Below are 14,530 nucleotides of genomic sequence, written 5' to 3' on the forward strand. Positions count from 1 at the left end.
AATTGTTGTTGTCTTATAATTATTGACCATATTTTTTTTATTTTTTAACAATTGCATTTGTTGTAGACCCCTCCACCTCTATGTGATTTTGAGCAGTGGATCGACACTGAGATCAATCCTGAAGACAAGGAGATGATGGAGTATAGTTGCACTGGGATGCAGAGAGGAAGGAGATGATGGAGAAGAGGCTCAGAGAGGAGGTTGCAGAAAAGGAGCACAAGGAAGAGGAGGAAAGGAGGCGTGTTGCTGCAAACAGGGAGTAGAGGGAGAAGAAGCTTGAGCGTGCACGCCGAGCGAAAGCAACGATTGAGGAGGATCCCGATGCCTTGAGGAAGGGAAAAGTGGTCTCGTTGCACTCAATAGTCATAATTATTTTCTAGTTCTATGGTTTATTTATGAACAATATTTTCTACTGTGAGAATTTTATTATGTTGTCATGTAATGATGCATTTTAAGTATGGGCATGCAAGTGGTAGACGATCTATGTTTATTTTGCGATGTAATGCACTTCGAAGTTGTACTCTATAGTGAAATTTCCACAGAAAATAAAAAGGGTACTTGTTAGTGAAATTTCGGCAGAATTTCCCCTACTTTTTGATGCAATCCATACAAAATTACGAGATGAATAGTGAACATAAATACAAACATACAAGCATATGGCACATTCATAATAAAATCCACAATAGTTTAGAATGAAAGTCCATATACATAAATAGTCCATATAACACAAAGTCCAGATGTGCGAGTCCCTTGATCCTCAACCTCACGACCAAGGAAGGTTGCCACTCGTGCTCTCCAAACCTCTGAGACGCACGGCCTAGTCACTGCATTGACGCGAATCGATAGACCCAGCATCTTCTGACAGTCCTGTAGGGTCACTGTCATCTCTCCGAACGGCAGGTGAAAGCTGTGAGTCTCGGGCCGCCACCTACATTTTACAGAAATATTACTTGTCAAAATGTAAGGACATAATAAATTGAACATGAACGGAGGCAATATAAGCAAGATAATACCTGTCAACCAACACAGTTATAACCGCAGAGTTGAACTTTGGCAACCCACGACAAACCTGAAAGGAGATGACATCTAGGCCCGCCATCTGTAGCAAAGGAGTGTAGCGGTCGTCGTACTGCAGCGCCAAAAATCCATCGTGGGCTCTAAAACGAAGGAGCGGAAGGTCCTGCATGCAAACAAACAGAGTCAGACGTTTCTGGAGAAACAAGACGTGGACGCTTGCAAAAATTAGATCATCAACTGTAGATTATTACCTCCCCTCCCACTATGAGATGAGCTCGGTGGGTCTGGTCGTACGCCTGGTCTAGTAGGTGGAAGTGCACCATCCTACAAAAAGTCAATAACAAATAAAATTAGTAAACAATGAAACATAAAGTTAGAGATGTACAAGCAAAAGGTACTATTACAATCATAAATTAAGACACATAACTATTTAAATGAATAAGACACATATGAAGTAACAAAAAGAGCTACTAGTCGCACCTCACTAATCTGCCAATGGCAAGTGCGTGAATTATGGCCCAATCTACCGCACTTGCCGCACTCGTTTTGTTCTGGGTCAGTAAGAAATGGTGTTGCTTTACCACGTCTTGTTCTTCCGGATACCTGATCCATAGTCATGTTATGCCTCGTCCTCTTCCTTGTTCCACGCTTGTTCCAACGGTAAGCTGGATCCGCAACGTATTTTGGCCCATCATAGGGAGGCCACTCTCTAGGATCCCGAAAAGGCACGAAGCGGGGGCTCCATGTGCGCACAAGCGTGTCTACACTGAACTCATGAGGTATCATGCTCTCGATATCAAAATTGCGATGCCTAGATGCTGCCACCAAATGAGAACATACGAAGTGGTACTGCCTTGGCTTACCACAAGTGCACTTGAAATCTCGGAGGACTACCACATGTATCATCGACTCTCGGATCTCGCCGTCGGACATTGTCCCGCCCCTATGCTCGACCTGATAAGTCTTTGTGGCGAGGTCAAAACATTGCACCTCATGTGTGGCAGCCCTTTCATTTGCAATGCTTAGGTGTCTCTTTGGTTTTTCAACCCATCTCTCCCCAGCACTCTGCAATGCCTCTGCTTTGGCGTGTCTTTCATTGAACCACGCAACAAGCCTGTAGAAGGTGAATTCAACGATTGCGTTTACAGGCATACCACGTATCCCCAATAGCAACTTATTGAATGACTCGGCCATGTTACTGCACTGAAACTCATACCTCCATCCACCGGCGTCGTAAGATCTAGTCCACTTTTCTAAATCTCTCATCAAACCAGTGAGCCATTGTCTACCTTCTGCATTTGTTGCGGACCTGTCCTGCTCCAATTTGCGCTGAAAGTAATAGTCCTCAAGCTGACGAGCAGCAACCTGAAACAGATCAAAATTATCCTTCACACCATCCTTCCGAAGTAGGTTCTCGGCAAGGTGCCGAGTACACCAACGATGATGCAAAGCTGGATACCCCTCTATCTGCTCTTGCACAGCATGAAGTATGCCCTGGTGCCTATCAGATATGACGCCAACCTCCCTGCCAAGCCCAACCACATGTATCCGGACTAGTCTCAAGAACCATCCCCAACTGTCATTGTTCTCCCTCTCAACTAATGCAAATGCCAAAGGAACCAACATGTTATTCGCGTCACAAGATATGGCTATAAGAAGTGTGCCCCTGTATTTGCCAATAAAAAACGTACCATCAATAGAGAACACGGGATGACAGTGCCTAAAGGCTTCCACACACTGAGGGAAGCACCGGAATGCACGCCCGAATATCTGCCTCCCATCCTTCCGAGCATTTGGTTTGGGGATGTACTCATAATGCATGCCTAGATTCACCGCTTTGATTGCATTGAAAAGCACTGGCAACTGCTCATACCCAGACTCCTAGTCCCCATATATCATCTTCCACGCTCGCTGCTTAGTCCTCCAAGCTTTACCATAAGTTAACACATAACCTCCATAAATCTTCTCAACGATTCTGATAATTGTTCTAACTTTCATGTTGGGTTGTTCCGTCAATATTCCCATCATCCGCTTGGTAATTAGGGTAGATGTTAACTGTCGATGTCTCACTGTAAGCTCATGGTCAGCACAATTGTGTGTACCGATAACTTTTGTGATCTTCCACTTTTCCGGTGATATTTTGCTTCCTTGCAAAAACCCTCCATGGGCACCGTTCCTTGTCACACCCAACTGTGTAACGGCGCTCTGCATATGAATGCAATACTTTTTAAGGTCTCTTCCGTATCACCGCAAATGCCTGCAACCACCTCTTCAATGCGGGAAGGTCCTTGAATACCCTTCCCTCCTCAATAACCATACTAGGACCAGCCTCAGGAGCTTCTAGGAGCTTATCATCACGTCCTTCTACAAACGCCTGATCAGAAAGAGTAAGATCGCTAAACTCGTGAACTATCGGATCACGACGTCCGGGGAAGATACGCCTGAAGATCTCAATATCACTCTCTATCATCTCTCCAGCAGGGCGATCATCATCAGAATCAAGATCCACTCCCATCTCATATGCATCTTCATCATTCATAATTTCAACACTATTGGAGCCACGCAATCCATCTCCACATTGCACTTGCGCAGCAACTAGAGGCACATCCACATTTTCTGGAATGTCTCCTATGACATTAGTAAAAATATGAGTAAAGACCAAATTGATGGAACGAAGGGGGTTAGCTCCCAACAATAGAAACTGATAAGATACTTACTCAGATCATTCCGTGTGAAAAAGAACTCATTAGGAGAGTCTGCCACCTCATCAACAATCTGACAAACATCTCCAACTACTTCATTAGGGGCAGATTCAGCATCGGGAATCGTAGGTGCAACCTCCACGTCCATAACAGGTTCTGGGACGGGAGGATCGAAGTGTGCCCGTTGACCCATTGGTCGGGAAAACCGACGAGGATTTGGATCAACTACCACCCGACGAACAACCACTTCAACACTTAGGGAATGGCCATTCATAACCGTTCTCACATATTTTTCCCACTGGTCTGCACACCGAATTGGGACCATCTTCCTTTGAATGTTGAGAGGGGAACCTAGGTGAAGTATGCCCTCGATTGTGATATGATCATCTCCATGACAATGTAGCTCCTCTCGAGCCCTTACAAGCAACTCACTAAACGAGGGTTTATCATCAAATATCACAACCTCGCACTGCATTGCAATAAACTTAACACATCCATGGTCATCCCTTTCCACGGTGCCTCCATGATATATACTCACTACGTTGTCCATCTAGTACATCAATATAACGACGCACAATTCATTTAGTCCATAATAAATGAAGCATTCTAAGTACAAGGTCTCTAGTATGAAATAAGATACTATCAATTGACTACTAACTATTAAATACAACTAACTAACTATGTCATACAGCTAACTAACTATGTCACCTAATATGTACCTATGTACTTAACTATACAACTACTTAACTAAATATCGTAATAACTATTTTACTATGTAACTATACATCTAACTACGTATACAAAATTGCACATCACCTAGTTAAATAGTGTCATGAATATTCTCTATTCCTTCTATCATTGCAATTCATAAAAAAAACCTACCAAATTTAATTAGTTTTCATATCTAACAATTCTACTAACTGTCAATTTATCTATCTAACTATTTTATCTAACAATTCTACCTACCTATCTAAATTCTACCTAACTATTCTAATTTATCTATCTAACTATTTTATCTAACAATTCTACCTACCTATCTAAATTCTACCTAACTATTCTACCTTCTTTATCTATCTAGTTAACTATAACTCTTCTTAGAGTTATACCTCACTGGTGCACACCGGCGGCAAGGGGTGGGGGCGGGCGCCGTGCGTGGGTCGGGCGGCCTTCGATCAAGGAGGGCGCGGGCGCCAGGCCGTGGGCCACCGGCAGGGGCGGCCGCGGGCGCCCAGGCTGGGGGCTGGCGGCCTCCGCACTGCGACGGCGGCGGCAGCGGCGGGATCCGACGGCGGCAGCGGCGCTAGTTTGAAACAAGATGGCAAAAGAAACGGACGCGCAAAAGGAAGGACGGGCGGTGTTGTGGTAAAAGGCTTGGCGCCATGGAGGCTGGCGCCAAGCCTTGGCGCCACCGATCTTGGCGCCAAGCCTTGGCGCCAGACACCCACCCGCCCGCTCGCCACGTAATCCATGCCACGCCACGTGGCGTGCACCCGCTTGCCACGTAATCGCCACGTGGCCACACCATGGTGGGGACCTTGGCGCCATAGAGGCTGGCGCCAAGACATTGTAGCTTGGCGTCAGCTATCCTAGCGCCAAGCTAAGGGTCCGTTTTTGGAATTAGTTCCACCAAGGACATATTTATGAAAAAAAATTCACGAAAAGGGATAAAATAAAAAAAGACGGAATTATATATGGCGGCCCCTTGCACTTGCAGTTCTAAAAGAACAAATGCGTGTGCGTGACGGACGGGCGGAGCAGAGAGACCGTAAGAGAGATGGATGATGATGATTCTTTTGTTCTCTTTTCTCTAGGCCTTTATGGTTCGGCCCAAAAGCTTGTCCTCACCAAGCCCAATTATCTTTTCAGGCCCATCTGGTTACGGCTTACAATGTGACTGACCGTCGCCGCGCCTTTCACGATCTTCTGGCTTGGTGCCTTTGTGGTCCGGCCGGCACCATTTTGCAGGCTCCTCCGATAGTGTTTGTCCTCGAGCGCCATGCCCAAAACTTTTATCCTCACCGAGTCCAATTCTCTTTACGGGCCCAACTGGTAACGTCGTGACTGTTCCCATCCACTCACTGAAATGTGAGCGCGCGCGCGCACCACCCCGCACCATCTTCCCGGTTCCTCCGACACCACAACCCAGACGTACACACACCAGGACCACGTTCAGCACATCTCACGGCTAAACGTCAACACAAAACGACGCTGATGATCACATCATACGGACGCAACAAGCGTGGTCCCATGGCCTGCTGGTGCTGCCGCTGTCCATCTCCAACATATGACACGCCGCCCGTTGCCTCGCAGCCAGAACAAAGGTTATATAGACGGACGGTGCTGGTATTTTGGAACGCGCGCTGCCATTTTATCCCATGGAAACCGGCACTGAGATGGCTGCCGAACAGGAGGGAGGAGCCCTGCCGAGGCAGAACGGCCGTGCGAGTGAGCCGGCGGCGGCCACGAGGAAGAAGAAGCCGCAGGGGTGGAAGTGCATGCCCTTCATCATAGGTTCGATCGGTTTTACTTTCTTTATGGGGCGAGCATGGTACGAGCGTTTGACATGGAGTTTTCATCTTCTCATGCTGGATAATACTGGAAGCCTGGGGTCTCAGACTGCTCACTGCTCCTGCTGTGATATGGAACCCTGAAAACCGACCTGAATTATCCACTTGATGGATTCAGTATACTGTAGGCACAAAACTTGCACTTTGTAACTGCACACTGGTGACGGCTGCCGTCTTCTTTACACGAATCGATTCAAAAGGTATGTACTGAATAGCTCTCTCATTTCATGTGCAGCAAACGAGACGTTCGAAAAGGCAGCCTCATTCGGAGTGGCAGCAAACCTGACAACGTACCTTGTGAAACGCTTCAACATCGGGCAACTCCAGGCGACGAACGTAACCAACATCTTCTTCGCCACGCTGAACTTCACACCGTTGCTGGGCGCCTTCATCTCCGATTCCTACCTGGGAAGGTTCAAAACACTAGCCTGTGGGTGCTTCGCAACCCTCCTGGTATGTCCATCAGTCACGCCACGCCACGACAAAAGCTTCTGCTCACTTCACCTGCTCGTCAACACAAATGAAATGAAAAAAAATCAGCTGTCAGTTTTAGTACAAGGCTCCATAAATGAACCTCAATTGGTTCTGTTAGTTTGAACTGTTGTAAGGAGTCACAGGCTCACAGCCATAGATTACTCATATTTCCCTGCAACATCATGCTACAACCACCCTATACAGTGCTTCATGTAGATTAAGTGCAAATAAGCACATGATGCACAATTCGACTCTTTTAGATCAAGATAATGTAGTTGGATTGCACATCTGCACTCACTTGGTATACAATTGTGTTGATTTTTCTAGTAGATGGTCGCAAATACCAAAAGTTGATGGAAGTGTGTATTGCTTCTTTCTAATCTGTGTGTTTTTGTCCAACAAAAACAGGGGATACTGGGAGTGACTTTGACCGCATCACTTCCAGCCCTCAAACCGGAGCTATGCAACCAAACATCCCAATTAGGTGGACACTGCAATAGTCCATCAACACTCCAGCTGGGAGTGTTATACCTTTCCCTAGGGCTCCTAACTATTGGAGGTGGAGCAATACGGCCCTGCAGCTTGCCTTTTGGAGTAGACCAATTTGATCAGACTGATGAAAAGAGTCGAAAGGGCCTAAATAGCTATTATAACTGGTACTACAGCACAAGTACTGCTGCCCTGGTGTTCTCTATGACTGTTCTCATCTACATCCAGACAAACATCAGCTGGGCAATAGGATTTGGCATACCCACATTCTTCATGTTTTCTGCAATTATCATCTTCTTCGCCGGTGCCAGACTTTATGTCCATGTACCACCAGAGGGAAGCATTTTCTCTGGAATTGCGCAAGTTTTTGTGGCATCATTTAAAAAGAGAAGACTCAATCTTTCATGTTCTCATGACATAAACAAACCAGAGTTGATGCTCTACAACCCTCCCACAAGGGGCAACCGCATTTTCAGACTGCCACTAACTTCACAATTCAGGTGAAATATATATATCACCCTTATATATGAGTATGGTATGCACAGATCAAAAGCTTTGACTAGCCACAATGAATGTATCACACACGTCTGAAAATATGTTTCATGCTGAAATATTTCCGAAAGCAACCTGATTCTCCCAAGCAAAACCAATTTTCAACGATCAATCTGGCTAAGGCCACAATATTAATATTTCCTTGCAATTCTAAAAAGCTGGAATAGAACAGCAGGTGTTCCAGTCATACTACCTCCGTTTGAAATTACAAGGTGTATTTTGTTTCATTAGGACAATACTTTGATCAACAATTACTCCATCAATACATAATTTTTTGACATAATTTTAATATTATTAGATTCATATTAATAAATACTTATGTATGGTTATGATTTTCTATCACATGGTGATACATTAATGGAGTAATTGTCAATCAAAGCTTTGTCCTAACAAAATGAAATACGTCTTATAATTTCAAACGGAGGGAGTAAGGACTATGTATCCTAAATTCCTAATTGCAAGTGAATCTGTCTGATTAACAAACTGAAATGAAACCAGTCGTCAGTTGAAGAAATAGGCCCCAAATTCGAGCCGAAGATGGCTCAAAACAAACTGAGTTAGCCCAATTGATGAAATCCATGTAATCTCAGATAACATACAAGCCACATAGGGATTATTTTAGACCATGTTCTATGCAAGCAAGGATGTAGTGTGAGTAGACTGATACATGACTGAATGTCGGGAACATGCTAGGATTGTCTGATGTGTCAAAACCTCTATTCATTCTCAGGTTTCTGAACAAAGGTGCAATTATGCGGGATGATGATATAAACGATGACGGTTCTGCAAGAAACTCATGGGAACTTTGCAGTATCCAGCAAATAGAGGAAGTCAAATGTTTGATAAGAATTGCGCCTATTTGTTTTTCTGGCATCCTATGCTTCGTTGCAATGGCTCAGCAATTCACCTTTATAATATTGCAAGCGTTTACCATGGACAGTCACCTAGGGCCACACTTTGAAATTCCTGCAGGCTCTGTTGTATCGATATCACTTATCGCCCTAACTGTGTTCATCCCCATTTACGACCAACTTATGGTACCGCTTGCGAGAAAACTGACCGGGTTGGAAGGTGGAATTACACTTCTACAGAGACAGGGTGTGGGATTGGTGATTTCTCCCATTTCTATGGTGGTAGCAGGACTTGTTGAGCATAAAAGGAGGGATTCCGCTTTGTCTAATGGAGGTATGTCACCTATGACAGTTTTGTGGCTTGCACCTCAGCTGGTTTTAATGGGTATTGCTGAGGCCTTCATCGCAGTTGGACAAATAGAGTTCTACAATAAGCAGTTTCCAGAGCATATGCAAACCCTAGCAGGATCCCTATTGTTCTGTGCTATAGCTGCAGCAAACTACTTGAGTACTGCACTAGTAAACATCACCAGAAAGGTTACCGCCAGACATGGTCACACAAGCTGGTTAACAGACAATATTAACAATGGCAAACTTGACTATTACTATTATTTTATTGCCATCCTGGGAGTACTGAACCTTTTCTACTTCCTTACATGCTCTCACTACTATCAATATAAGGCCATGTCGCTCCATGTTGACGAGTCCATAAAAAAACATGCCAAGGAAGAAGCAGCTACAGAGATCGAGATCGTCACAAGTGCAGCCAGCAAATGAATATTTCAAGGGCGATTTATAATATGCAGACTCAGTGACAAACAAGATTCAGTTTGTAAGATGCTTTATAGTAACATGTTATCTTATGAACGTTAGAGAAGAAGTGAATTACAATTCAGCCAGCCATGGCCAAACAACAACAGTAAATAAGGTCTATTATATTGGAACTCCAGAAGTGTGTGATAGTATATATAACCTAAGAAAAGTCTGTCATGCTTCAGTAGAAGCTAAGGGTGCCTGTAATATGTGTAGCATGTAATGTAAGCACAGACAGTACGCCAATTTCTTCACACACTTTACTGTGTATTGCATTGGGACCTAGGTTCACACAACTAATCATAAATACCCATTTACAGGAAGTAATTGGGCAAAGCAGTAGGCTCCATTAACATGTAACCTAATAGTGCATCTGAATAAGTTAAAATCGCCATTGCCAAATAACATCATGTTTCAAATTTTACTTGAAATTTTTAGGTGAGTGTGTACAGTATGGGTAACCTATCACAGAGCTAAATGCAAGTAGACCTCTCTTGAAAAGGACAAAAAAGGGAAAAGAAACTCAGGAAGGGCATGAGACAGCAAGCAGCTTGTTTGATAAGTCAACAGCAGTTTAGCCATCAAATGATTTTTTTAATACGAAAGTAGCTTGTCTCAGTACAGTATTTCCCACCAATTGCTGACGCTCTTAGCATTCATCTCTCTCAAGCTAGCTCTGCTGGGCCAATACAAGCAGATGAGCTTAAATAACTTATGAACTGAGGGTTAATAAAGAGCAAGAGGCAGGAGCCAATGTGACTAAAAGATCAATGCGCTACAATTTACAGAGATTTTATTTGAATTGTAAAAAAATTTTAGATATGCATATGACAGAAAGTCAATCACTGGTGCGCCATGTTGTAAAAAAATCACTGAAAGATCAAGTTGTAAATAACAGCCACGTTTCTGTTTCCAGGAAGGGAGTGAACATGTCAACTGTTAAATTTTCCTCACCGTAGAAAGTCGGGGAACAATCACTGGTGCGCCACGGACTTTTTCAAGAGCAAAACTTATTCGCAATGGCCGCCCTAGCATTACCTGTAGAATTAACATAGGTAAATTCATTTGCTGAATCCTTTCTAACCGCAACTGCTGACATGTGTTCCGAACTACAAAGCTATACCTTTCCATCCATAGCATCCTTGGCACACTTAGCTTCATGATCATTTGAGAAGTGAACAAATCCAAAGCCTCTTGGCCTTCCGGAATTTTTGTCATAAATTATTCTAACTGCAAAAGCAAAAATCTCCTCATATAACTTCGATAAATTATTCAAACCTAAAAAAATGCAAATTTTTACAAATTTGTGGGGGCACATAGGGCAAAGGTATAAAAGAATCCATCTCTTATCACACTAGCTTAATTGGGTAAACACTTAAACAACTCTACCCTCTCGTTTTCAAGTATATGAACACTGACCTGGCAACTCATGTGGATGAACAAAACTACATGCAGCAATGGAATAGAGGACCATTAAATGCTTATTTTTGTACAAAGTGTTGATAGCTATCTGTGGAGTAACACAAACAAAGTTTTTCTAAGTGTAGCTATTTTAGTGTCAATATTGTTAACTATTGGTTTTGTTGACAGTAGGCTAATTGCACAGCAACATACATGATGCATTAATGTTAATGATATCAACTTTAAAACAAAAAGGTATAACCACACAATTTATTCCATGAACTTTCTTGCAAAAAAAGAGACATGAACAGACACCCAAGTTAAACCTTATAAGTGGCTAATAAATAGGGACTCGCAAATAATATGCAAGATGTGGCAGAAATACTTGCACATTTGCAATAAACCTGATCTATGGATGTGCATGACCCACAAATTTCATCAAATACTTGAGTAAAATCAACCTTATCGCTTTGCAATTGCGTAGGCACTACTTGTATGGCACAACTCACAAGCTACATTGTCATATGGATGAGCTGCACCCTAATAGATTGTTCAAAACTCAAGTACTCTCAGAAATTCAACAGATAGTATCTCAGGCCTTGTACCAACTCTTTGCAATGAAACATGAACCATAGGCTGCAAGCCTGTAACCATGTTCTCATTTCAGTAAATGGAAATGGGGGGTGCGCCTCAATTCGAAAAAAAATTCGATTAATGCGTGTATTCAAAGATTGGTTAGCATAGCGAGGAGTAAGGAAAAACAAAACGACAGATGTAACTGAAATGATGGCTAGTCAACAAGTTTTCTGTTGGGTCAGCATCACATAAACTGCATATTCACATGACGTAAGGCTCCTGCCTCCTGATTCAACCAAACAAGAATTGAGATGGAAAATTGTATAACCTGTAGCAATCCAAGGACCAATGCAAGTCTCCATTGCATCAACCATGCTATAACCTCATTCTTGACATGCCTCTTTTAATCACATGGGAGTTCCTGGCTGTCTGCAAAGTAAAACTCCATCGCCCATGCCTAAAATATATACCCACTAGCTTCAGACAGACAGTGGACGGTAATTGTCTCATATATCTTTTCCCTTCCATCGAGATAAGTATATTAGTGCTATCTTGTGCTGGATGGCATGACCTCAATGGAACTAACCCCTAGAGTCTTCCTTTTTGTTTGTTTTGAATAACAGGATCTGATAGATTCGGCAACAGTATACTTCCCAGCTGATGCATAAGCGTTGGAAAGTAACACCACGTGGCCATAATCAAATGACTCATTGTTCAGCACCTTCTCAGCAGCAACTTCAGTTAACTCTGTGTCACTATGCAGGTGACCTCCTCCCATCAAAGCCTTCCAAGAATTTTCTCCCTCTTTGGTAGTCAAGCTAGCCACTTCTGCTGCTTCATCCAAGCGACCGGCTCTTGCCAACATATCTACTAGGCATCCGATGTGCTCCTGACACGGATTTATGCGCTTCTCATTAATCATTCTCCTGAATATGATCAAACCATCATCAACTAGTCCAGAATGGCTACATGCCAGCATTGTGTTCAAGTATGTTACACTGTCTCGCTCTTCATTAGATTCCTCCATGTCATTAAAAAGTGCTATTGCTTGCTCTCCTTGGCCATTTATGCCATAGGATAATATCATAGTATTCCATGAGACAACATCTCGAGAAATCATGTCATCAAATACTTTATGGGCTAAACTGGCATATCCACACTTACCATAAACTGCCATGAGAGTATTAGGGACAGGTCTATGCAGATATAAACCTGACTTATAGCTATACCCATGAAGCTGAACACATAGCTCAAACTTAGCAATCTCATAGCATCCAATCAATACGCTGACTAACGTCACAGGATCAATCACAAAAATATCTTCACGCCTCATCTTACCAAAGAGATGCATCCCCTCTAGAGCTTTTCCACTTCCTACATACCCTGACACCATTGCAGTCCATGAAACTAAGCTTTTCTCCCTTGTTCCGTCAAACAACACTCTAGCGGAACTTAAATCCTTGCATTTGGAATACATTGTGATTAATGAATTAACTGCCGGAAGCTCTCTACTAAAACCACGGATGACCATTTGATTATGAACCAATTTCCCTCTCCTTGCATCACCCAGAAGCGCACAAGCTTGCACCAAACTGACCATTGCTACCCTGTCAGGAACTATGCCATTTGACCTCATCTGAACAAATAGACTTATAACTTCACCAGCATGCACCTGCTCAAGAAGGAAACCCATCATCATTGTCCAAGTAACAACATCACGAACAAAGATTTTCCTGAAAATCTCTCTTCCAATCTCAATGCCACCAAAACTCAAGTACATGCCAAGTATTGAGTTTGCCACTGAGACATTCAAATCAAGGCCAATCTTAACTGCATAAGCATGTGCACTCTTGCACATTACAAGGTCACCACAACCAGCATAAGCTTGAGCCACCTTAATCATGGTCACAACATTATTAGGAGCTAGGCCAAAACAACAACACAGCCTTTTAAACACCAACAATGCTTCCTCAAACAAATTGTTGTGAACTAACCCAGAGATCATAGCATTCCAGGAAACCACACTGGGATCCCTCAAATTACTGAAAAACGCCCATGCATTCATAGGGCACCCACATTTCGCATATGCATCGACCAGTGCAGTTGCAACAAAAGGATTGGATTCCAGCCGACTCTTCACAGCCCATCCATGGATGCACTCCACAAGCACAGCGTCACCCAGCCCAGCTGCAGCGAGCAACACACCAACCAAGGTGAATGAGTTTGGGCACACCCCCTCCCTCATCATGCTGACAAACAGCCCTACTGACTGGTGGAATGACCCGTTCCTTGCATGCTGGTAGATCACTGCCGAGCAGGCGACCACGTCCCTAACAGGCATTTCATCGAACAGTTCGCGGGTCTGGGCGCGATGGAGTGACTCACGGCCTCCACGGCATCTCGTCGAACACCTACCGCGCGCACCATCTGAACTCGAACCGAACCCAAAAATCCCAACGCGGAGAGGTTATCAACCACACCCAAATAGAGCATTCCTAAGTTCCTAAGTAACAGTGAGGGTTCCAGTTTGCGAATCTGTTTCGTACCTTCGGTGACGGTGCCGAAGGTGGAGAAGGCGTCCGTGAGGGAGCGCTCGTCCACGGACCATGACAACCCTGCGCGGGCAAGCAGGAAACCAAAACGTAGTAAGCTGGGAGCTATGACGCAACCGGCGACCGGCTGGGAGACAAACCCGGATGCGAGAGAAGAGTGGTACCGGCGACGAAGAGCCTGGAGTTGGAGGGCGGCGGCGGCGGCGCACCGGGAGGCGCCTCGTCTGGTGGTGAGGCGGCCGCGGCGGAGACAAGGCGCCGCAGGTGGTGGCCGTCGTGGAGGAGAGGGGCGAGGCGCAGGCGGGAGAGCAGCGCTCGAGGCGTCATGCCGCCGGCGAGCAGCGGCGCGCGGCGGTGGTCGCGAGAGCCCGTGGGGGGGTTGAACCGTTGAAAAATGGGCTGCCCAGTTATTGTGGGCTCCAAGAGCAATGTGGCCTGCACGTGTTGGACCAGGCCGAGCGGTTCAACCATTCTAGAATTTTTTTTATTTTATATTTTCTTTTTACAAATTTGTTTATATGGTTGAATCAAAAATT

General features: G+C 44.2%; 2 protein-coding genes and 1 long non-coding RNA gene across 5 annotated transcripts; 1 reads left to right on the forward strand and 2 right to left on the reverse strand.

Annotated features, from left to right (window-relative positions):
* Positions 1 to 635: 635 nt before the first annotated feature.
* LOC117859247 (uncharacterized) lies at positions 636 to 1,343 on the reverse strand. Its single transcript, XR_011898402.1, has 3 exons — positions 1,269 to 1,343; positions 1,014 to 1,180; positions 636 to 928 (listed from the first exon to the last, which is right to left on the reverse strand). It is a non-coding gene; the product is annotated as an uncharacterized lncRNA (long non-coding RNA).
* A 4,702-nt stretch (positions 1,344 to 6,045) lies between these two features.
* Positions 6,046 to 9,723, forward strand: LOC117856643 (protein NRT1/ PTR FAMILY 2.13). 2 transcript variants are annotated; one of them, XM_072293885.1, is made up of 5 exons: positions 6,046 to 6,230; positions 6,322 to 6,410; positions 6,522 to 6,739; positions 7,169 to 7,749; positions 8,532 to 9,723. In XM_072293885.1, exons 2-5 carry the CDS (start codon positions 6,395 to 6,397, stop codon positions 9,427 to 9,429), a joined length of 1,713 nt encoding a protein of 570 aa, XP_072149986.1. In that variant the 5' UTR covers positions 6,046 to 6,230; positions 6,322 to 6,394; the 3' UTR covers positions 9,430 to 9,723. The 2 variants fall into 2 exon arrangements, with proteins under 2 accessions (XP_072149986.1, XP_034594879.1); XM_034738988.2 differs by lacking the exon at positions 6,322 to 6,410 and having other exon boundaries at positions 6,049 to 6,230.
* Positions 6,360 to 14,480, reverse strand: LOC117856642 (putative pentatricopeptide repeat-containing protein At3g05240). 2 transcript variants are annotated; one of them, XM_034738986.2, is made up of 5 exons: positions 14,159 to 14,480; positions 13,989 to 14,057; positions 10,589 to 10,695; positions 10,420 to 10,503; positions 6,360 to 6,790 (listed from the first exon to the last, which is right to left on the reverse strand). In XM_034738986.2, the coding sequence occupies exons 1-5, from the start codon at positions 14,463 to 14,465 to the stop codon at positions 6,782 to 6,784; spliced, it is 576 nt and encodes a 191-aa protein (XP_034594877.1). In that variant the 5' UTR covers positions 14,466 to 14,480; the 3' UTR covers positions 6,360 to 6,781. The 2 variants fall into 2 exon arrangements, with proteins under 2 accessions (XP_034594877.1, XP_034594876.1); XM_034738985.1 differs by lacking the exons at positions 6,360 to 6,790; positions 10,420 to 10,503; positions 10,589 to 10,695 and adding an exon at positions 11,804 to 13,869.
* Positions 14,481 to 14,530: the final 50 nt, after the last annotated feature.

This window comes from Setaria viridis, chromosome 5 (assembly GCF_005286985.2).
Source record: "Setaria viridis chromosome 5, Setaria_viridis_v4.0, whole genome shotgun sequence".
Taxonomy (NCBI): domain Eukaryota; kingdom Viridiplantae; phylum Streptophyta; class Magnoliopsida; order Poales; family Poaceae; genus Setaria; species Setaria viridis.